The 24,275-nt window shown below is 41.5% G+C and overlaps 1 protein-coding gene across 1 annotated transcript in view; it reads right to left on the bottom strand.

Moving 5' to 3' along the window:
- Positions 1-10,873: 10,873 nt before the first annotated feature.
- Positions 10,874-24,275, bottom strand: part of CFAP206 (cilia and flagella associated protein 206) — a 31,262-nt gene continuing 17,860 nt past the window's right edge. The window contains exons 9-13 of the mRNA XM_075862124.1: positions 23,303-23,501; positions 21,774-21,914; positions 19,645-19,838; positions 11,982-12,125; positions 10,874-11,512 (exon numbers count right to left, since the gene is read on the bottom strand). Of these exons, the coding sequence (XP_075718239.1) occupies positions 11,279-11,512; positions 11,982-12,125; positions 19,645-19,838; positions 21,774-21,914; positions 23,303-23,501 (912 nt within the window). The 3' untranslated portion in view covers positions 10,874-11,278. The remainder of the gene's footprint in view (positions 11,513-11,981; positions 12,126-19,644; positions 19,839-21,773; positions 21,915-23,302; positions 23,502-24,275) is intronic.

Raw genomic sequence — 24,275 nt, 5'->3', positions numbered from 1 at the left:
CTGTGAGGAAGCTATGACAACCGGCTAGCATTACACAGACCAGGGTGGAAGTATAACCTCATATAATCCTGACCAGAAAAAAACAACATTTTAGCCGGCTGAATCCAGCCCAACTCCGCCTTCTCCTTTAACGGTCCTCACTTTACGGACACCCAGAAACTTCAACTACCAGCATGCCTTGACAGCCGAATCTTTATTATTCTAGCTATAATCTGTCAGGGCATGCTGGGAATTGTAGTTTTACAACAGCTGGCGTGCCGAAGGTTGCAGACCCCTGGCCTATACCTCATTCTTCCTAATACTGTTTGGCGTGCCACACGTGCTTTTTATCGTATCTTACTGATGTTTATAGGAGCTTGGACTTTGTCCTTTTTGTGCGTATGAAATAAAACTGTGACGAACACAGTGTTGAAGGGTATTGCATTATTGTTCAACTTTTTCCATGCTGGAGACATAGGTTCTTTCTTGGTAAGGAAGACGTCGATTAATCAGCTGCGTACACGTGGAACTACAAGTACCAGTGACACCATCTATACCCGCACTGACCCATGCTGATCCCATCCACCGCGGAAAGCACCTACAATGGACACGTGGACATCACAACTGGACCATGAAGCAATGGAAAAAGCTGGCCTAGTCTGATGAATCATGTTTTCTTTTACATCATGTAACCGGTCGTGTACCTGGGAAAAAGAAGGCACCAAGATGCACTATGGGAAGAACCCAAGCCAGCGGAGGCAGCGTGATGCCCTGTATAATAATCTTCTAGGAAGCCTTGGGTATTGCCATTTATGTGAATGTTACTGTTATGGAATAAATATATGTATAATGTATCTGGGACCTCAAAGAGTGCAATGCTGAAGAGAAAACATGTATTAGAATATATTTTGGGTATTATTGAAAGGTTATGGAATGTAATAATCTGCAGATGTTCTGCAGAAACTGGAAATTGCGAATTCATTATGTTATGAGGGTACTACCAGGAACTAGGGGGTTTGTTTGCAGGATGGTTTGTTTCTGGGCGTACAGCCAAGATAGATATGGGTAGAACACCGGATTAAAAACTAGATGTAAGGAATAAGAATAATGTACGTAGAGATAAGAATAATGAGGAAAGAAACCACAAGAATGTATATGTGTCTGCACGTAATTATATGATATTTTTACTATATAAACTCTGTGTCTCTGCAAATAAAGTCAGAAGTATTTTTGCCTTGAGAAACGTCTCAGTGTGTCTTTGCTTCTCCGAGCTCGCACCCCCCCCACCTGATTTGAACCTGCATGGAGATCAAGGCGTAACGTGACCTCATTGCGATCACAGAAATTGGCGCCCGAACAGGGACTTGACCAGAAGGACGGCACCCCACCTAGGGGATCTCCCGGGACTTGAATGGCGACTCTCCAGACTAAGGAACGGGCAGACCACTGCTGCAGCAAGGTAAGAAGACTTAATTCTTACAAACTCTGCTCTGCACCTTCCTGTCTGGTAGGTCACCTTCCCGGTAGTACTCCTGAGGGATAGAGGGGCCACATGAGGGTATTTTTAGTGTAAAAATCTGGTCAAGTCTATATGTAATCCTACCCTCAGGATAAAGTGCCTGATCTCCATGACAGTATTTGTATGAATGTTGTAGAAACCCAGTTTTGTGTCACAAATGCATTTTAGAATAAGGAAATTGTTTTTGGAAAAAAAACTTCCGATAATCCGGCAAATTACCAGAAACATGTGTACATGCTTCAGGTGACTACGGGGATTATGATAGGCTAAATTTTAGCCCGAAAATCGAAAATTTTGTGCAATCTGATAATCCGGCAAAATACCGAAAATGTGTGTACAGCATTGAGGTACTTGCGGGGATTATCATGCACTGATTTTCAGCTCAAAATTCCAGAATTTTCTGCAATCCGATAATCCGGCATGTCAAATGAACAGCTTGATTTTACGTTTGCCTTATTATTTGGATCAGGAACATATTTGTCATATTACTGTTATGGTGTGGAGGATATCTCCTTGAGTGGTGTTTAAAGTGAATAAGAAGAAAGTAAGCTAGTTATAAAAGGAATTTAATTCTCTGGCCAGAGTAGAAGAAGGTTTAAAAGGGTTTTGAGGGGATAAGTAACTGTATAAAATAGGTGAGAAAGGTAGTGTGGGACTTTCCCTAACAGCCAATAGCCATAGTGTTTGTTAGTGAAGATAAAAACTGAGAGAGAAGGGTAAGAGTCCCCTCCATCATAGCAGGGCTATGGGAAACAGTCACGGCAAACGAGAGTTTGAGGTATGGCATATGGGTGAGCAAGCACCTGTTAAAAGGGTGTAAGCTTACTAGGGGATCGTAAATCCAGAAATTCACCTATCAGGAAAACTACCCCCTACATAACTTAGGGTCTGCCTATAGGCGACCACTTATAACTAGACAATGGGGAACTGGTGTCCCTATTAAGTACGGAGACTAGAAACTGTCTAAAACAGATGAGAATGGAATTCGTCTGTCAGCTAGAATCTGTAATAAGAGTATGAGATGAGCACCCCAAAGGACAAACCGCCAAACAGGTAGTAGCAGAAAGAGAAGGTAAAAAGGCAACGCAGGGAATAAATAAATAAATAAATAAATAAAAAAAAAAAAATAATAAATAATGAAAGCATGTGGTCTAGAATCCCATGGACGGTTAGACGCAGAAAAATGGAATGAATGTTGTGACACAAAACGTGGATGGCTGAAAGATGAAAAGTGTCAGAGGAAATTCATATTTTATAAAGTAAAGTTTAAAGCAAAGGAAGTGATAGAAGTAGTAGCTGTTTTAAAGTTGCAAGTGACCTTATAGTAAATTCCCATATGGTATAATTTAGAATCAACTAGTGTGACAAGAGAAGGGGGAGGTGGAGAACAGCTGCTAGTGAGATAAGAAATGTCATCTTGTTCTTGAAATGAATGGACACAACATTAAATGCTGATATAGATATTTTGTATGACTTTGTGTCATTTTGTAGATTGAATCAGGAAAAGTGATAAATGTAATAATGTATAAGCAGTCCTTCACAGCCAAACCACCAGACACCTCTGTCTTATATGATGAGACCCTTGATCCTGTCATACATTCTGCACAGAGTGCAGAGTTGCTTGCCCTGATCAAGGCATGAAAACTGGCAGAGGGAAAAAGAGGAGGGCGGCTCCAAGCCGCAGATTGGGCAAAAGGTATTCTGGAGAACAAAGGGAAGTTGGAAGGTAGAAAGTTGATGGAAAGTGCTTTAGAGGGATTTGCAGAAGAGGAAGTTAGGAATAAGAAATGTATTGTATGTATTAGAGAACAGGACCAGCAGACGCCCGGTAATGGCGTCCGTACCTCATGTTGAGTGTGTCCTCATTGTTGGTGGGAAACCCCCTGCGCACTGTTTCCAATGGGAGAGGCTGCCCCCCCCTGCCCCTGATGTGGCCACGCCCGGCCCAACCAAATCAGTATGAAATAATCACCTTGTTAATTTTGTCATTTGTAGTGTCTTTTCTATTTACAGAAGTTCCAGTCTAGTTCACTGATGAAACAACACGTCATCATAATATAGAGATGGTGGCCGTCAGATTGTACTGATAAATATTAACGTAGATAATTCCTATACAATGGTGTGATAAATGATTGCAGATACGTATGTTGTTTTGCCGGCATTGAAAGTGTTAAGATTGTGAGAAGTTGTGAGAAATGAGTTTGTGACCCCCCTCCCTCCCCCCTAAAGTGTGCTGTGTTTGGGAGGAGGAGGAGGGGGGCTGACTGGGTGCAGTCTGCAGGGCTGATGAGACCAAGGGATTTCAATATGCACTGCTGAGATATATATATATCAGTAATGTGTACAAACTGAAATACATTTCTTCTCTTTTGCGCAAGCGCTGTTGGTTATAAAAGTTACGATATTTATGTGTTATGATGTGATCAGATTTCATGTGTTTTGATGTTAATTCAGATGTATTAAATTACAGATACTGTGAGACACGGGGGTTTTGAAAATGTATGTGCCCCCACCGTTATACTGTTTATTGGTTTGCAGTAATTAATGTTATCAGAGATAATATTTTCTGTTTTATTGAATAACTAACTACAATTGTTTTGTTTTTGATTTCACACATGAGTTATGTCATTGTAAAGATAACATGTTTGTCAGGAAAAAGTCATTTTTGTTTCAGGCTGTTGTACATTATAGGGGGTTAAATTAGTGTTATGTTGAAATGTAGTTTTGAACTCTGCTACATCACTCTCGCAGAGTCCACAAAGGGGGGAAGGGTGAAGGAACTGATCAGGTACAATTTTGGTTTATGTGTAAGAGACCATCCCCCTCCAGCAAAGTTACACAGGAGGTGATGTGACATCACTCACACGAGTCTTTATGGATTTAGATGAGGGAGAAGGCAAAACAAAACTTGTATATTACTGCTATTCTAACTCAAGTACAACCTAAGCATTTGTCAACTGCAAGACATTTGAGATTAACCTGTGCACTCCTTCTCCCTGAGCAGGTCACACTCCATAGCTGTGCTACATTGAACCCAGCTACCTTACTGCCTTTGGAGCAAGGGGGAGAAGACGTAGGTAAAGTATGGTCACAATTTTTGCCTGAAACTGATGAACATGATTGTATGGCCCTTATGGCCCAGGAAACAGTGGGGTTTGCACATGTAAGAGATACCCCACTCCAAAACCCAGACCTAATACTCTTTGTGGATGGTTCAAGGTATTGTGTAGAAGGATCTTTTCTTACAGGATATGCAGTAACCACCGAAGATGTAGTCCTAGAAGCAGCCTCCTTACCAGCGTCCCGCTCAGCACAAGAAGCGGAGCTTAAGGCCCTGGCAGCAGCATGCCAACATGCAGAAGGAAAGACAGCAAATATATACACTGACTCTCGATATGCATTTGGGATTGCACACGATTATGGCCCCATATGGAGGGCAAGACAATTTTTGACCTCTGCAGGTACACCTGTAAAGAATGCAGACTTTGTAAAATATTTGATGGCGACCCTGATGTTACCCACAGAAGTAGCAGTAGTAAACAATAAAAGCTCACACTAAGGTGAGTTAACCAGAGACAAAAGGAAATGCTTTGGCAGACCAAGCCGCAAAAGCAAGCAGCACAGAAGCTACCCGTGTTAGCAGCCGTATGTCAGATAAAAGATCCAGAGGAAACAAGACCAGCTGTAAGCCCGGAACTACTGCAAAAACTTCAAGGACAAGCAACAAAAGAAGAAAAAGACAAGTGGACGGCCCAAGGAGCAACGCTACGAAAAGATGGCTTCTGGCAATGCCAGAATAAACTGTGCCTGCCTAAGACAATGTTCCCAATGATGGCCCAAATAACACATGGAGAGACACACCAGTCAAAAACGGCAATGATGGACTTGGTAAACAAGGTGTGGTATGCCCCAGGGTTTAGTGTGATGGCTAGCAGTTTTACACAAGGATGCATGATCTGTGCAACACATAATATTGGAAGAACTGTAAAAGTACCACAGAAGCACACACCCCAAAGCCAATTTACCCATTCCAGAGACTGCAGATAGACTATATTCAACTACCCAAAGTTGGTACCTATGAGTATGTGCTTGTTTGTATTGATCTCTTTTCAGGATGGCCAGAAGCTTTTCCAGTCACCAAAGCTACAGCCGTAGCCATAGCAAAGAAACTGATCAACGAGGTGGTGTGCAGATATGGAGTTCCAGAGGTGATCGAGAGCGACAGAGGAACTCATTTTACGGGTGAAATCATGAACTATGTGTTGTCAGCTCTAGGCATAAGTCAAGCCCTACATACACCATACCATCCACAAAGTAGTGGGAAGGTTGAGAGACTAAATGGGACTCTCAAATTGAAAATCCAAAAAGAAATGGTAGAAACCGGGAAACCATGGACCGAGTGTCTACCATTAGCCTTGTTCTCAGTAAGATACACGCCCACAAAAAGAACAGGTCTCAGCCCATATGAGATCTTATTTGGGTCGGCTCCCAGATTAGGATGTTATTTTCCACAGGTGCTCCAAATGCAGTATGGTAGGCTAACAGATTATGTGTCAACCCTGAACAAACAATTGACCAAGGTGCATGCACAAGTTTTTGCTTCCATTCCAGATCCCGATTCAGTTGAAGGGACGCATAAGCTGGAACCGGGAGATTGGGTGGTCGTTAAGAGACACGTGAGGAAAAGTCTAGACCCAAGATTTGACGGACCGTTTCAAGTCCTACTCACAACAAGCACCTCTGTAAAGCTCGAAGGAAAGACAAGTTGGATTCACGCCAGCCATTGCAAAAAAATTACAGTACAAACGAAAGAAGACTCTAAGGAAGATGTTTAGAATTTTTATGTGGATGTTGGGAATTCTAATCTTGAAAGAAATTGCCCCCCATACACCGTCAGAATTAACACGACCTCCTCAGGATTGTGGAAGTTTTAAAGCAGGATGGTTACAGAAGAGCAACCAAACGGAACACGGTAACTTTACGTGTGCACCTTCCCCTCCGGAAAAAGCGAACGGGAGTAGTTTTTGCACTATTGCCAATATTTCCATCTCTGCACCAGCCTTATGTAAAAATGGACCCCCAGATTCACGGATGTTGTATGTAAGAATACCCAAAGATGGTGATAATATAACTATGAAATTAGAAGGGTATCTTGATTGTTATCAGATACCAAAAGGAACATTTATGCAGGAACAGCGGCAGGTAGGGTTTCTGATGAAATATGATGCCCCAAGAAATACGGACAGATGGAGGTTCTACAATGAAACACAATACAAATATCCAAAATTGGCTGCTACTTTCTCTATTGATCAAAGTATGTTTGGACTTTGGTGCACCAATAACACCAAGATCGAAAATAGAACTACCTATGTGTTATGTGTTGAATTTTTACACGATGGCCACAAACCAAATGTTACTGAACAGAATTTAGAGAGAATACCACATACATGTAAAAATGCTGTAACCCAACAGCAGAAAGAGAATGTACACTTCAATATTTCCTTCCCTGAACCCCCCAGCTGCCATAGACAAAAAAGAGAATGGTATGACACGTTATTAGGAGGGGCAGGAACGGGATTAGGAGTATTGAATGGTATACAGTTAGAAACAGTTATGAACAAATTAAACTCAGTGGGAGACGACACATCTACTGCATTAAGGATAGGTGCCTCATGGTTACCTACTACCTTTGCCATACAACAGAAAGGGTTAGCTATAGATGAACTGTTCCTAAATGTTTTCAATGAAAATATGCTAACCGAATATAGAACATTACAGAATGTATCAACTTTTGTAAATTGGACAGTATGTACGCTTAAAACCATGTGGCAACAAGAACAGATGAATAATTTTAAGAATAAATTGTTTAGTAGTCATGTTAGGCAATGGACAGACATTCTGCCCGTAAGAGAGAGAAATGATACGTGGTTATTGTTACAGCCTGAGTATACTGAGTGTACACCTAGATGGTGTGCAGGAAGACTAATAGCATTTAATGTGAAAAATCCTACTCTATTATGCAAATTTATTGTTATGCCAATGGTAATGATTGATCCGGTGACATTATTAGGACAATATTGGATGCCAGAAATAAAAGGAACACACATAGACTCTCAAAATAAGACAAGGAATATAGATTTGTGCCAATTAACAGAGCAAGGATATGTATGTAATCAACAGTCAGGGATATATGAACCCTGTCTAATGCAGCACCAGGATAATGTATGCGCACTCACTATAATCCCACAAGCTAACCTACAGGTATATATTGAAGTAGGTCCACAGCATGTATGCTTAATAACTAACAATAGACAGACCCTTAGCCAGTTTAATCTCATGGGACCATTTTCAGGATGTCTATACAATGTGACGCATTTGACTTGGGGGAACCAAACTATAGTGTTCCTGCCTACTTTAGAAGAAATAATGTCCACTGTATGGGTACCTGAACCTTTGCCCTATGGAAATTTTAGTTTGCCACTGGAAGAGTTAAAACAAGTGTTACAAAAGTCTAAAGACGTAAAGAAATTGATAGCAGCCCATAATGTAACTCTAAGTAAAGTGAAAGTATTGGCTACAATAGCAGCTAAGGAAGTAATAAATTTATCGTCAGCAATAAAAGATGCCAGTGCCCATCATTGGTATGACATATTTACAGGATTTTCCCCCACTGCCACTAAGATACTGCACGTGTTATTCCAACCCTTGATATGTTTCATAATATTGTTTATATTGCTTACATGTTTCAATTGTTATGCATTTTGCAAAATAAGGGAAGCATTCAAACAGAGGCCTATACATTATGATGAAAGAGTGTTGTGAGATTACCCCACCTACATACCTGTGTGAATCAAGTGAAGAAATGGATCGAAGCCTTGCTATCAGGAGATAGAAGTAGCATTGGAATTTAGGTGTTGGTAAAATCACAAAAGGAGGGATTGTTATGGAATAAATATATGTATAATGTATCTGGGACCTCAAAGAGTGCAATGCTGAAGAGAAAACATGTATTAGAATATATTTTGGGTATTATTGAAAGGTTATGGAATGTAATAATCTGCAGATGTTCTGCAGAAACTGGAAATTGCGAATTCATTATGTTATGAGGGTACTACCAGGAACTAGGGGGTTTGTTTGCAGGATGGTTTGTTTCTGGGCGTACAGCCAAGATAGATATGGGTAGAACACCGGATTAAAAACTAGATGTAAGGAATAAGAATAATGTACGTAGAGATAAGAATAATGAGGAAAGAAACCACAAGAATGTATATGTGTCTGCACGTAATTATATGATATTTTTACTATATAAACTCTGTGTCTCTGCAAATAAAGTCAGAAGTATTTTTGCCTTGAGAAACGTCTCAGTGTGTCTTTGCTTCTCCGAGCTCGCACCCCCCCCACCTGATTTGAACCTGCATGGAGATCAAGGCGTAACGTGACCTCATTGCGATCACATTACTTTGACAAGTACCACATAACATTGTTGCAGACCAAGTACACCCCTTCATGGCAATGTTATTCCCTAATGTCAGTGGGCTCTTCCAGCAGGATAATGCACCCGGCCACACTGCAGCAGTTGATCAGGAATGGTTTGAGGCACAGGACAAAGAGTTAAAGATGTTGACTTGGCCTCCAAATTCTCCAGATCTCACTACGATAAACAAAAAACAAGTCTAATCCACGGAGGCCCCACCTCATAGTTTACAGGACTTAAAGGATCGGCTGAACGTCGGCTAATATCACAGAACACCTTCAGAGGTCTTGTGGAGTCTATGGGTATGTGCACACGAGAACTGTCTTTTACGTCTGAAAAGACAGACTGTTTTCAGGAGAAAACAGCTGCGTCGTTTCAGCCGTAAATGCTCCTCCTCGCATTATGCGAGGCGTCTTTGACGCCCGTAATCTTGAGCTGTTCTTCATTGACTTCAATGAACGGCTCAAATTACGTTGCAAAGAAGTGTCCTGCACTTCTTTGACGAGGCAGTCAATTTACGCGTCGTCGTTTGACGCTGTCAAACGACGACGCGTAAATGACAGGTCGTCTGCACAATACGTCGGCAAACCCATTCAAATGTATGGGCAGATTTTTGCCGACGTATTGGAGCCCTATTTTCAGACGTAAAATGAGGCATAATACGCCTCGTTTACGTCTGAAAATAGTGTGAACCCAGCCTATGCCTCGACAGGTCAGAGCTGCTTTAATGGCACGAGGAGGACCTACCGAATATTAGGCTGACGCTTAGGGCTGATTCAGACGAACGTTGCGGTTTTGCGCGCGCAAAAACCACTTGACAGCTGCGTGTGTCATCCGTGTATGATGCGCGGCTGCGTGATTTTCGCGCAGCCGCCATCATAGAGATGAGTCTAGTCGACGTCAGTCACTGTCCAGGGTGCTGAAAGAGTTAACTGATCGGCAGTAACTCTTTCAGCACCCTCGACAGTGAATGCCGATCACAATATCGAGAAACCTGTTAAAAAAAAAAGAAAAAGTTCGTACTTACCGAGAACTTCCCTCCCGGCCGTTGCCTTGGTGACGCGTCCTTGGTGACGCGCCTCTCTTGACATCGGGCCCCACCTCCCTGGATGACGCGCCAGTCCATGTGACCGCTGCAGCCTGTGCTTGGCCTGTGATTGGCTGGAGCTGTCACTTGGACTGAATTGTCATCCCGGGAGGTCAGACTGGAGGAAGAAGCCGGGAGTTATCGGTAAGTCAGAACTTCTTTTTTTTTTTACACGTTCATGTATATTGGGATCGGAAGTCACTGTCCAGGGTGCTGAAACAGTTTAACTCTTTCAGCACCCTGGACAGTGACTATCTCCTGACGTCGCGTACCGGAAATTTTTTTGCCGGGTTCGGCCAAAACGAGTTCGGCCGAACCCGGTGAAGTTCGGTTCGGTTGTCCGGGTTTGCTCATCTCAAAGACACTCCGTTTGGATGTTTGGAAACAGAAAAGCACGTGGTGCTTTTCTGTTTACATTCATCCTTTTGACAGCTGGTGCGCTTTCAGTCGGTTCGCACGGAAGTGCTTCCGTGCGACCTGCGTGGTTTTCACGCACCCATTGACTTCAATGGGTGCGTGATGCGCGAAATACGCGAAGATATTGAGCATGTCGCGCTTTTTGCGCAGCGGACAAACGCTGCGCAAAAAGCACGGACTGTCTGTACTGCCCCATAGACTTGTATTGGTCTGTGCGTGGCGCGTGAAAACCACGCGGCCTGCACGGACCCAATACACGTTCGTGTGAATCCCCCCTTAGGAAGTAATTTTCTTACCACCCTTAACCAGAATTGTCCAAGACTAAATAGCCAGTGATTATAGTGTTTCGTATAGTGTGTACATATAAATCAGGTTGTATATTATATTAGATTATAGGCTTTATTTTGTACTTTTTTTTTTATCTAGAGTGCAAAAAATCATGGCAGCAGAACAATTCAGTAAGGTCCTGTTCACATTTGCTTTGGTATTTCCACTGTTCAGCCCCGTTAGAGCAGCAGAACAACAAAATACTGGAAGTGCCGATTCTGTTGTACGACGGACACCACCGGCGACCAAAATAACCTATTGACTTTAATGGGTTCCGTCGTGTTTCCGTCAGGGTGTCCGTGATTTAACTGGAAACAATAGCGTATTTTCAGCCGGATCTGCAACGGAGGCCCCAAACAAAGCCTCCAGCGCAAATGTGAACAGGCCCTAAATCACAACAATTTTGGATATGCTTGTAAAACGTGAGCGGACTACAAAACGTGGTGGTAGAATGTGTATACTATATAACATGACATTAAGATTCCTCCACATCTCTTGTAAGATTCACTTTAACCATGTTTGTGGGTTTCGATAACGCACAACCACGAAGCCCCGACAGAAAGACCTGTGGCTTTGGCACATTGCTGGTGCTGTCCCGTTTTGTTTGCGTGCCCGCTTGTCTTGGTAGATACACCTGACTGAAATTCTCTCGCCTCATGTGGCTGCCATATGTTTGCATTGAATGAGTCACTTTGTGACGCAAATTTGCCTGTAAGAGAAAAACAATTAATATGAGAGCATTTATATAAATCAATATACTGATCACATAACTTTTTTTTATGGTCCACCCTCCTTCCACCGGTATTTTTACCGTTTTTATTTTTAGCTATCATTTCTATTCATCCTCTCACGCACAATCTGATTTCATGCGGATATAATCACACTGGCGTATACATCAAACGTACCCATAGCCTATAATAGGCTTGACGAATAGCAAGGGTTTTCTTTTGGCATCAGTCGGGGCAAGTATATTTTTTTTCCTTACCTTATTAAAAAGCGTAGTCGACTATGCTTTTCAATACATGGGCTAGGACATTGTTTTGTTTTTTTTACAATGGTAGACAATGAGCAACATATGCCACTGTATGGCATACATTTTCAGACATTGGGACTATATGTTTGTCTAAACCCAATTTTATTATTTTACAGCGACATTTTCAGACAATGTATTTACACACCAGTTTAATTGCTTTTCTTCGTAGTTCCCATTCATTCCACTCGTATGACTTCACAATGTTGGTTTCCAGAATGTGTGTATCTGTTTGTGTGCTGCTATTGCATTTAGTGATTGGTTTCATCAGTAGTTTTTCAGCATCGTGGGCCTAGTAGGAAAATAACATTTACATGGTATAATACTAGTACTTCTATGCAAAACAGCTTTACCGACAGGTGACAACTATTTGGAGTCTTACTATGTAATTACAACTGTAACATATACAAATCTGCTCTCTATAGTCACCTGGTCTCATGAATGAAAATCGAATAAGTGGAAGTGTTGTCCATCATGACCAGAGATTGCAAAGCAAGTTTTAAAATAAAAGTTAGAATATGATTAGAAAACACTTAGGCTGGATTCACACGAGGTCATTACGTTCGTAATTGGCGGACGTATTTTGGCCGCAAGTTCCGGACCGAACTCAGTTCAGAGTTCCTAGCATCATAGCATCAGAGTTCCTAGCATCATACTTATGTACGATGCTAGGAGTCCCTGCCTCTCCGTGGAACTACTGTCCCGTACTGAAAACATGATTACAGTACGGGACAGTTGTCCTGCAGAGAGGCAGGGACTCCTAGCGTCGTACATAAGTATGATGCTAGGAGCCCGGCTCCCTGCACTGTGTTCGGTCCAGGACTTGCGGCCGAAATACGTCCGTCAATTACGGACGTAATGACCTCGTGTGAATCCAGCCTTACACTGTTTCTTAGAAAAGACTGTGTGCATGAGACCCACCCTTTGAATTCCAACCACTTGTTCTTAGATCACTGAATTACCATTATGTATATATAAACCTTAAGGCTTTGTCCACACAGTACAGATTTAATGCAGATTTTGCATGTATTTTTTTTAACGCCAAAAGCAGGAACGGACCCTAAAAAGAAAAATATAAAAGGAAGGCTTTAAAGTGTCCTCTCTCCTGGATCCAATTCTGGCTTTGGCTTAAAAAAATAAATAAAACCTGCATCAAATCTGCACTGTGTGAACAAGACGCAAAGGGTCCCATCTCTGCATTTGTGGATATGCCATAAATGTCTGAAAGTTGCGCGTCCCACCTCTGGCACCCGCACCTATCTCTAGAACATTGCCCTCTGACCCCCGTCCTACCTTCTGTTGATGTTGCTAGGCTACGGACACTGGCTTACGAGGTGGCCAGGTCTTACAGAAACAGCCAAGCGCGTTTTGCTACGCTGTTTCCAGAACCCTCATAAAAGTAAATGGAAGCCATGGAAACAGCGTAGCACAGCAAGCTGTGCTGCTTCCAGAACTCTGAGGCTACTAAGTGGCCCGGAGAACAGCAACAGAAGGTAAGACGGGTCAGGGGGCCTTGTTCTAGAGACAGGTGCTTGTCCCTGAGGGAGTTATAGAAACAGCATAGCTAAGCAGCGAGCTACGCGGTTTCCGTAGCTATCGAGTTCCAGAGATGGGACCCACATCTAGCATAGATTAAATGGGAATCCCCCCTTTAAAGCCTCAATTTAGTTAAAAAACAACATTTGACTTGATTGCAGTCATTTTCCTGTGTGATTCTTTTTTGTTGCAGGTGATGTCCTCCTATCTGCATCCGCCAAGCAAATGACATCCTTTAGGAATCTAGTCTCCAAACAGACCTGACTATCGTGGTCACAGACAATAAATCACTTAGGACAAAGAGGAAGTCTGAAGCAAAGTTAAACTGGTTCCCGACTGCCGGCTGTATATAAACGGCCGGCGGTTCTTAAAACTCACGTCATAGTGTATCTACGGTACGGGTTTTAGCTGGTTGCCAGGACGATCAGGCAGCTGAATGTCTATTAGTGACAGTAGTCACTATAAAGCCAGATTCACACGAACGAGTGCAAACTTAGTCGTAAAAAACTGCAGTTTTTCACGTCCGAGCTGCACCCGTGCAGGTCCCGTAACCCCATAGATTTGAGTCTATCAAGGGATCAGTGAAAACGGAAGAAAATAGGACATGTTCTTTTTTTCAACGGACCCTTAACACGGTCCGTTGAAACAACGGCCTTGTGAACGGCCCCATTGAAATCCGTGCGTCCGTGTGACGTCTGTTGTTTAAACGGCTGTCACACGGACGTATACTACGGTCGTCTGAATTCGGCCTAAGAGGGCTGATTTCCCCTGAAGCAGCCCCAGTTAAAGTGGGAAAACACGGAGTAAAAGAAAAAAAAAAATAAAGTCCCCCAAAGGTCTTTTCTGACCTATGAGGGACAGACCATAATAATAAAAAAATAAAAGTAAATAAAGTGCAAATAAACTAAATAATAAATACACATAAAATACCCATCCCAAAATAAACGTTCCCCACGCCAATCATTTTAGTAACGCTAATCCTGACCCAATTACCTTAATATAGACATGTAATATATCAAAATTGACGGTACGACAATCACAAATAAAAGGTCTATTTAGTGTAAAACTATATTAACAGAAAAAAATGGCTGAAAAGTAAAACCGCATATATTTTTTTATTATATTCAAACTATAAGCCTGAAAATTCTAAAATAGCAAAAAGGATGTGTGTAAAAATTATAAAAAAAATAAACCTGCATTGTCTATAAAAAAAGTCACAACATTCACGTCGCAAGCCCAACAAATAAAAAAGTAATAGCCGTTTAACCCCCTTAAGCCTTTTTTTTTATTTTATCTTCGTTTTACACTCCCCGCATTTGGCACCATTTAAAGTGCCATATAATGTACTGGGAAATTGAAAAAAAAATTCTATGTGGGGTGGAAATGGAAAAAAACTGATTCCTCTCTTATCTTTTGGGTTTCTTTTTTATGTCTTTCATCGTGCAGTAAAAACGACAAACTTACTTTATTCTGCGGGTCAATACGATTACGGTGATATCAAATTTATATAGATTTTCAATGTTTTACTCCTTTTACAAAGAAAAAACTACTTGTTAGGAGAAAAAAAAAAAATGTGGTTTTTTTTCATATTCTGAAAGCCATAACTTTATTTTTTCGGTTCATACGACTTTTCGTAACATTTTTTTCACTGCTAAGTTGACCAAAAAACAGTGATTTATTTTTTTTGTTTTCTTTTTACGGTGTGCACCGTGCGCATTAAATAATGCTATATTCTAATAGTTCGGACTTTTATGAACGCAGCGATACCAAATTTTGTTTATTTTTTACATTACTTCAGAGGACAAATGGGAAAACCGTTTTTTTTGAACTTTCATATTTTTTTCAATTATTTTTTTTCACTACTAAAAACTTTATTCAACTTTTTTTTTTTTGCACATTCTATTAGTCCCCTTACCATCTTTCGATCGTTGGTACAATACTAGCGTATTGCAGTATATTGTCATTTTTACAGGCAGGGCTTAACAGAGGCAGAGTGAAGGCAGTCCTTCGTGCCTTTATTAGGCCCCTGGGCTGCTATGACAACCATCGTCACCCCACAATCGCATTGTGGGGGCGCCGATGAGCTGTGAGAGGGGGCTGCCTACCTCTCTACAACGCCTCAGATGTCGTGATTGATAGCAGCATTTTTAGAGGGGTTAAACGGCCAGGGTGTCAGCTGTAATACACAGCTGACACCCACATCGTAAAGTGTATTCTTCTCCCCCTGCACCATGACGTGCATTTACGTCATGGTGCGTGAAGGTGTTAACTAACACGTGCTAAAAATGGCTAAACGGTGTCTGGTCCTGAAGGCACAAAATAGCCCGGTCCTGAACCGGTTAAAGGACGTATGCTTGAACTAAAAGATGTAATGTAATCAAGTGGTAATATGCATAGAGCGAGGGGTTTTATTAGGTAAAGGTCATTTTTGTGGTGGAATTGGTCTTTAATTATATTGGTCAGAAATCCTACTGGCCAGTCCCACCAATGAGATTCAGATAAAGGCTCGCACACAAGATTGTTATGTTTCGTTGAGGATTGTGGATTAAAATAGTTTAACGTTAAAATGTATATTTTTATCTGGAGGCTTGGACGGTCAATTTCCATCTAATCTGATATGTAAAGAGAAAGGCGCAGCATAATCTGGTCATTAATCAGCATATGTGTCATTCCTCTAGACTGTAAAGCTTGTGTAGTGACACATACATATCCTTGTTGTAACCTATGTGAAAAATACTTGAAAAAAAAACCAAGGAAAACCTGAAATATAGTGGCGACACAATACAACTAGAGCATTAACCCCTTCCCGCTTTGGCCACTTTTGACCTTCCTGACAGAGCCCCATTTTTCAAATCTGACAGGTTTTACTTTATGTCGTAATAACGTCGGAATGCTTTCACCTATCCAAGTGATTCTGAGATTGTTTTCTCGGGACACATTGGACTTTATGTTACTGGCAAAATTTGCTCGATGTAGCGAGCACTTTAACCCTGCAGGTGTTTTGCAGAAATTAGTGTGCAATCGATGTTGCAGAGTGAAAATTTTATTTTTTCCATAGATATGCCAATATGTGGTGCCCAGCTTGTGCCACCATAACAAGACAGCTCTCTAATTATTATGCTGTGTTTCCCGGTTTTAGAAACACACTACGTGTCCCTAATCTTTTGCCTGGACTATCGACAGGGCTCAGGAGTGAGAGAGTACCATGTGAAATTGAGGCCTAATTTGGCAATTTACAAAGTATTGGTTCACAATTGAAGAGGCTCAGATGTGAAACAATAAAAGAAATCCCTGAGAAGTGACCCCATTTTGGAAACTACACCCCTCAATGCATTTACTAAAGGGGTGTAGAGAGCATTTTCACCCCACAGGCCTTTTCCATAAATTATTGCGCTGCGGATGGTGCAAAGTAAAAATTAAGATTTTTGCCGAGATGTGACATTTCAGTGGGAAATATGTTGTGCCCAGCTTGGAGACACACACCCCAAAAATTATTAAAAGGGTTCTCCCAGGTATGGTGATGCCATATATGTGGAAGTAAACAGCTCTTTGGGCACGATGTAGGGCTCAGAAGGGAAGGTGCGGCATTTAGCTTTTGGAGCGTGGATTTTGCTTGGTAGTAGTTTTGTTTGGAGTTTTACTGGTATTTCAGTTTATAATGTTGGGCATATGTAAGCTGGGCAGAGTATATTAGGGGCATAGTCAGGTGGTATAATAATGGGGTAAACAATAAAATAATCCATAAATATTTGTTACGCTGTGACACAATCCTTTCTGCACAGGACGGTGTCGCACTGATAAATAGTGTCCTTTCTTATCCCCCTTTTGGTCCACATTCCGCACCTTTGCAGTTTGAGGAATTTTGATGGGAAGTGTTGTCCTGGTATAATACGGGCGCCCTCACTTCCAGCAGATATGTTTGGGCCCTCCCCTTCCTGGTTCCCTAATTTTAGGTCCTTGATAAATCGCCTCTTGAAACAGAAGAAATGTTCCCCTCGGGCACAACTGCATATTTTTCTTTTCTGACTTATTGGAGCCTTAACTAATTTTATTTTTTCATAGACGTAGTGGTATGAGGGCTGTTTTTTGCGGGACGAGCTGTAGTTTTTATTGGTACCATTTTGGGGTACATGCAACTTTTTGATCACTGGTTTTCTTTTTTTTGGGAGGCAAGGTAATCAAAAAACAGCAATTCTGCCATAGTTATTTAGGTTTTTTTTATACAGCGTTCACCACGCGTCATAAATTACATGTAACCTTCATTCTGCGGGTCAGTACGATTCTGGCGATACCTAATTTATAACACTTTTTTATACAATAAAATTACTTTTGTAAAAATAATGGATTTTTTCTGTCGCCAAGCTGTAAGAGCCATAACTTTTTAGTCGACGGAGCTGTATGAGGGCTTGTTTTTTGCGAGACGAGTTATAGTTTTTATAGGTACCATTTTTGGATACATGCGACTTTTTGATCACTTTTTATTTCAATTCCAATCCAATTCTGGCATTATTTTTTAGGTTGTTTTTTACAGCGTTCACTGCGAGGGACAAATAACATAATATTTTTATAGTTCTGGTCGTTACCAAATATGTATGGTTTTATTATTTTTTTACAATACTAAAGGAGTTGATAAGCTAAAAAGGGTGATTGTGTTTGTTATTACTTGAAACTTTTATTTTATTTTTTACAACTTTTATTTTTACTTTTTCTACACATATTTTTAGACTTTTCTTTAGTCCCACTAGGGGACTTGAAGGTCCAAATGTTTGAGTGATGTTCTAATACATTGCACTACCTATGTAGTGCAATGTATTAGAATTGTCAGTTATTCACTGACAGCAAGCCGATCAGGCTCCGGTCGGGGGATAATCAGCTTCCGTAATGGCAGACGAGGCCATTGTTAGGCTTCCTGTTGCCATAGTAGCAGTTGGCAGCCTTGCCATCGCACGGCAGGCTGCCGATATACAGCGATCGCATTGGATCGCTGCATCGAAGGGATTAATGGCAGAAATCGGAGCTAGCTCCGGTTCTTGACGATACATCGGGGTGTCCACTGTAACATACAGCAGACACCCACTGCTGATGACGCCAGCTCAGATTCTGAGCCGAATGCTGAGCCGGCGCCATCTTGCTGATGGTACCGGAAGCCTTTTAGGCCCCGCCGGTGAGTGGGGCATAGGAGGCTTCCGTTGCTGGCAGACCGGGAGGTAAGTATTAGGCCCGTTGCCTCTAACATCATGTCCTCTCTCTTCCTGAAACTAAATCTTTCTAAAACTGAGCTCCTTGTGTTCCCACCACCTACTGACCTACCTAAACCTGATGTCTCCATCTCAGTGTGTGGCACTACCATAACTCCCAGGCAGCACGCCCGGTATATTTGGGTTATATTCGACTGATCTTTACTTCTTATATTCAATCACTTACACGCTCCTGTCAGTTTCACCTCAAAAAAATCTGCAGAATCTGCCCCTTTTTTTACTGTGGAGACAGCCAAAACTCTGCATGTCGCTCTGATTCACTCTCGTTTTGACTACTGTAACTCTACCCTGTGCCAGTCACTGCACTGGTTGCCCATTCCCTTCAACTCCTTACATCTCCTCCCTCATCTATGTCTACCACCCTACTTGCACTCTACGTTCTGCCAAGATTAACATTCTTTAGAATTCAAAACCTCCCACTACCGTCTTCTCGTGCTGCACCAGTTCTCTTGAATGCTCTACCCAGGACAATCCGATTGACTACCAATATGTAAACTTTTAAGCATGCCCTAAAAACACATAATTTTAGGCAAGCTTACCAGATACCATATATTGACCCTTTTCCCTTTCACACCAATATTCGTCTATACCTGACCCCTTTATTCAGCAGTATCCCTCACACTCCTTCCACCCTAATGCACTTCATATCGGTCATACACATATACTGCTGGTGACCGGCTCATGCAGCCTTACGTGTACTAACCCATGTTTATAAAAGCTGGACTATTGTACTTAACAAGCACTTTTTACATTTTGTGTCTCCCTTATTTCTTTATAGATTGTAAGCTCTTGCGAGCAGGGTCCTCGCTCCTCTTGTTTCAATTATTAATTAGTTTTGTCAATACGTAATATCTGATATTGTCTGTACATGTTCCCTCTGAATTGTAAAGTGCTGCGTAATATGTTGGCACTATATAAATAAAGATTATCATTATTATTGATTAGAATATGACAGATGTAAACTGGAAACAATAATCACCCCATAGGTACTATTTACTGCATATAAACTCTACCCACCTGAGAATAAGGCGTGATGGAGGAAAACTGTTGGTGTAGTTCCAATAACTGGATCAGCTCTGCACACTGTTTGGCTTTTTCTCCAATTAAGGTGACGTGGTGGTCCGGATCCTGAGCAAACATATAAGCAGCTTCCTTGGAGCTGAAAACGTAATATCTTTCTCTGTGCTTTAGAATACCAATGCCCGGGTTCCCTGATTAAATGGAACAGAATGAAGCAGCTGATCATCAGTAGATTCTCATCAGTAGATTCTCATCAGTAGATTAGAATTGTACAGATAATCTACTGATGATAAACTGTCACATTGTGGAAATTTAGGGTTTACATAGCAATTCATGCTGGTTATTATATTCATACAGCGCAATCCGATTCTGTGGTTCCCCACACTGTAACACTTTTACATGTAATACATTTACACAGTGTACAAAACGCGTAGGGTGTAAAGCTACATTTACATGCAGCAGTAGTGGTGTAACCGAAACCCACACCGCTAGCACAAATGGAAAATCTGTGTTGCTGCTTTTTTTTTTTTTTTTTTTCAGAGATAAACCGTTTTAGGAAAATGTTCTTCTATGGAAATCTATGTTGTACAGTATGTACTGTGGTTTTACATTTGTTTTTTAAATGCCACCGTTTTTCCACTGAAGTCAACAATGAAAAATGTGGCAAATCTATAACAAAACCACAATGGAGAAGGGAAACTGCACAAAAAAAACACAAAACCAAAATGCAGAATGCCCTGAAAAACAGGCGGCTTCCGGAACAGATTTTTTTTTAAATCCTGGTAATTACAATGACACATCTTCCTTTTCGTTAAAAAATTACAGCAGTTGCCTCCATCACAAAATAATGAAATAAATCAATCAGAGAGTAAACTGAATAGAACAGTAAAGAAAGCCCTGCCCATAGTGCTTACAGGGGTGCACAACCTGCAGTATGGGGGACGCGTGCGGCCTGCGATGCTCTTCTGTGCGGACCCCTGCCTTTAGGATACAGACATGCTTATCTATGTCCTGATAGTTCAGAAAGAAACAGTTGTCTTTCCATAGCTGCATCCTATTAATGGGAGGAACTGTGGCTGGCAGTGTTATGGGTGGAACTTGGTTGGTGCTGTAGGAGTTCTATTTTAGGCAACCTCAAGGAGCAATCCAAGCAAAATTGTTTTTATATTATGCCTAATGCAGACCGTGATCATCAATTTTCCAGAGATTGCTCCTTTAAAGTGGTATTTCAATCTAAGATATTTATGGAGTATTGATATACAATAAATGTCTAATAGGTTCAGCACTGCACAGAGAAGAAAAGGTGGCTATGCATGCGTGCGGCTATTTACAATATAGTTTATGGGAGCTGTGAAACGCTCTGCTGTTTCCGTAACACCTATCTCTGATATCTTTTCTATCGATAGAAGTGGAATCCTCATCTATCAGATATTTATACCATATACTGTCTATGTGCAATACATGTCTAGTTTGGGAATACCCCTTTAAGTACAGTGTCCCTTGGGAATGATATAATCTGACAATGTGGCCCTCCATCCAGAAAAGGTTGTGCACCGCTGATTTATAATATAGGAACCTCCTGGGCCAAACTAATACACGGTGTTATGCTAATGAGCATAGACAGGGCCGGCGTCAGCACCCGGTAAATCTGGGCAAGTGCCGGGGGCCCACTACCCTGGTGCTTTACGCTGCAGTCATGGCTCTTGCCGGGGATTCCGCTCCTAGAGGGAGCCCCTGCGTAGGAGCAGAATCCCCCCAGAGCGGAATCCCTGGCCAGGGAACCCCCTGGATGGGTATTTCATTCCTAGAGCCCCAATTGCGCTATCTACAAGGGAGGGTGTGTGTGGGGCGCTATCTACAAGGGGTTGTGTGAGGCACTATCTACAAGGGAGTGTGCGGGTCGCTATCTACAGAGGGCATACATAAACCTGGAGCCGGCCCGGAGCATAGGGCATAAAGGGGCAGTGTATGATACAGGAAATCGATCAAAAACAGAATCACAGTGTCATGCACTGCCCCCTTGTGGTTGATTAGTTGATTGAGTAGTAACATAACCACATATCAGCTGTGCTAAAATGTCATACAGTTATGTTTCATGGGTTGTTCTAGTGACACATATATTGTACCTGGTAAGAGAAGTCCATCTCTTGTAGCAATTGTGAAACCACAAAATCCATGGTATTGAATCGGGAGTTGATCATAATTTGCAGTCGTTTCTGGGAAATACCACTCTTGAGTATGAAAATCTAAGGGATTTACATGCATTTCTAAATAAAAGAAAAAGATAAACAAGGTGACTGTCTTGTGCATGAAAAAATGATTACAATATTATAAATAGCTCATAGACTGATTCAATTTTCCCCAGTGTACTGCTTAGGTCAGGACGTTGCTGAAACATGTAAGCGAGGCGGAATGGGTAAAGTATGACAGTATGCAGTAACAACACCGGAATACATTAAAGAGGACCGTCTAAAAAAATGCACCTCAGTTAGATTTCCGGCTGCCTCACAGATTCTGCCGCTTTTTTTTCTTCTAGCCCCCACCTTTCCTGAGATATTGGTGCCATAAGTTTTAGTGCCCGATATGCAAATGAGGACTTTGACTGTCAAGTGGGCAGTTAACGTTGCACACTTGCAAAGGGGTAACCGCCCACTTGACAGTCAAAGGCCTCATTTGCATATCGGACACCAAAACTAATGGCACTAATATCTCAGGAACGGTGGGTGCTAGAAGGAAAATAAAAAGCGTTTGAGGTGCCAGCATTCTAACTGAACTATTAGCTGCCGTTTTTTGGTCGGGTGACAGGTCATCTTTAAGTTATTACCTTATAACAGGGACGAATAGTGAGCTCAGCTCATCTCTTGCTGTGTCCCTCAGAGTGTCGGATCCTCTAGTGGAGGGGTACCAATACTGCAATACCATTACTGGCTACATATAATGAAATCACTGAGAAAATAAATGCAATAATACAGCTAGTCCATGATCATATTTATTAGTGAACTAGGTTTGTAAACAATTGGGGGAGATCTATCAAAACTGTTGCAAAGGAAAAGGGAAGAAGTTACTTATAGCAACCAATCAGATTCCAGCTTTAATTTAGAAAGGCTCTTTTTATAATGAAAGAAGCAATCTGATTGGTTGCTAAGGGCAACACCTCCACTTTTACATTGCGCCAGTTTTAACAAATCTCTCCCAGTGTGTGTGTAGTATTTTATAAAAGGATCTAAATACAGGTTATTAGTTTTGCCAAATAAATAATCCTCAGTCAGATATTGGGCCGTACTGTTACAGCCTACAAGTCTAGTAAAATGTCATGGTCCGCCAGACGACTGTTGCTCCTGTTTAATTTCCGCCACACGATTGATAAAAGACCATCTAAATCTGGGACGTTGCTTCTTATCTATGACACTGGAGCCACATTAAAGTCTCTTTTTCACATTGCTACTCATGTGCTGTCCTACTTTTTTAATTTCTGAAAGCCACCTTTGTGTCACATAATTGGGGACCACTGCTTTACCCTGAAATAAACTGAGTGGCATGGATGACATGTGAGAACCCGATGCAAAAGACAATGAGACAAACAAAACGTCCATTTTTGCACTTCAAACTTTTGGATTAACAAGTAATACATTAACCACAAAGCCTCGGAGGTTACCTGTACTTTCGTTAACCCTTTCTTCATCAGATTTCACGGTTAAATCACTGAGAAGTGGCTGGACGACATGTGCAGGAAAGAGCTCTTCATGGAGTCCCAGAAACGGTTGCAGATTTGCAGTCATATTGCTAAGGACACTTAACAATACAATTTCATCTTGGAAGCTGTTCCACAGCTTAGACAATGATAGAAAAAGTGGCTGAAAGAGATGAATGCAACGGTTTCCTAAATTCTGCATAGCACAACATGTTAACACTTCACTACAAGAGAAGCATTTTGCCATATGCAATTTAATTAGAAGAACTAAAAAAGGGGGGCAATTGTACCGAACCTGTCCAAGGGAAAAACTGGACTTGTTGCCCATAGCAACCAGAAATCAACTTAAACTGCACTAAACTTACACTGTAAAAATAAAAAATTGCCTGGTCCTGATATTGGAGCAGCCTCCTGAACACAGCTGGGGTCGGCAAACATTCGGAACCCAGCTGTTTAACTCTTTGATTACCGCGGTCCGTGACAAGATCAAAGGGAATTCCCCTCTTTGATCGCATCACCGAGATTCCAGTGATGCGATCAAACAATGGGGAATCCCTCTGCAGTCAGCACTGGGGACCTACAAAGGACCCCAGGGCTGTCTGTCACATGTGCCTGCTGTTCAGGCACACTATGTGCTGCCCGATCAGCAGCCTGTGTCATTGTGACACAGTGTAATGTATTAGCATACAGGAGTATGCTAATACATTACAAGTAAAAAATTAAGTTACAAATAAAGTTATCCCTTGATGGGATTAAAAAAAAAAAAAGTAACAAAACAAAATAAATAAATTAAAAAAAGTCCCAAAAAGAGTCTTTATTTTGCATTAAATTCATTTTATTGCCCCTACACTAAATAATAACAAAAAACCTACACATATTAGGTATCTACACGACCGTAATAACCTGAAGAATTAATCGAATGGGTTATTTAGCGTGA

Source organism: Rhinoderma darwinii, chromosome 4 (genome assembly GCF_050947455.1).
Source record: "Rhinoderma darwinii isolate aRhiDar2 chromosome 4, aRhiDar2.hap1, whole genome shotgun sequence".
Lineage (NCBI taxonomy): Eukaryota > Metazoa > Chordata > Amphibia > Anura > Rhinodermatidae > Rhinoderma > Rhinoderma darwinii.
Note: the sequence above shows the minus strand (reverse complement) of the source record. Positions and strands in the feature narration are given on the sequence as shown.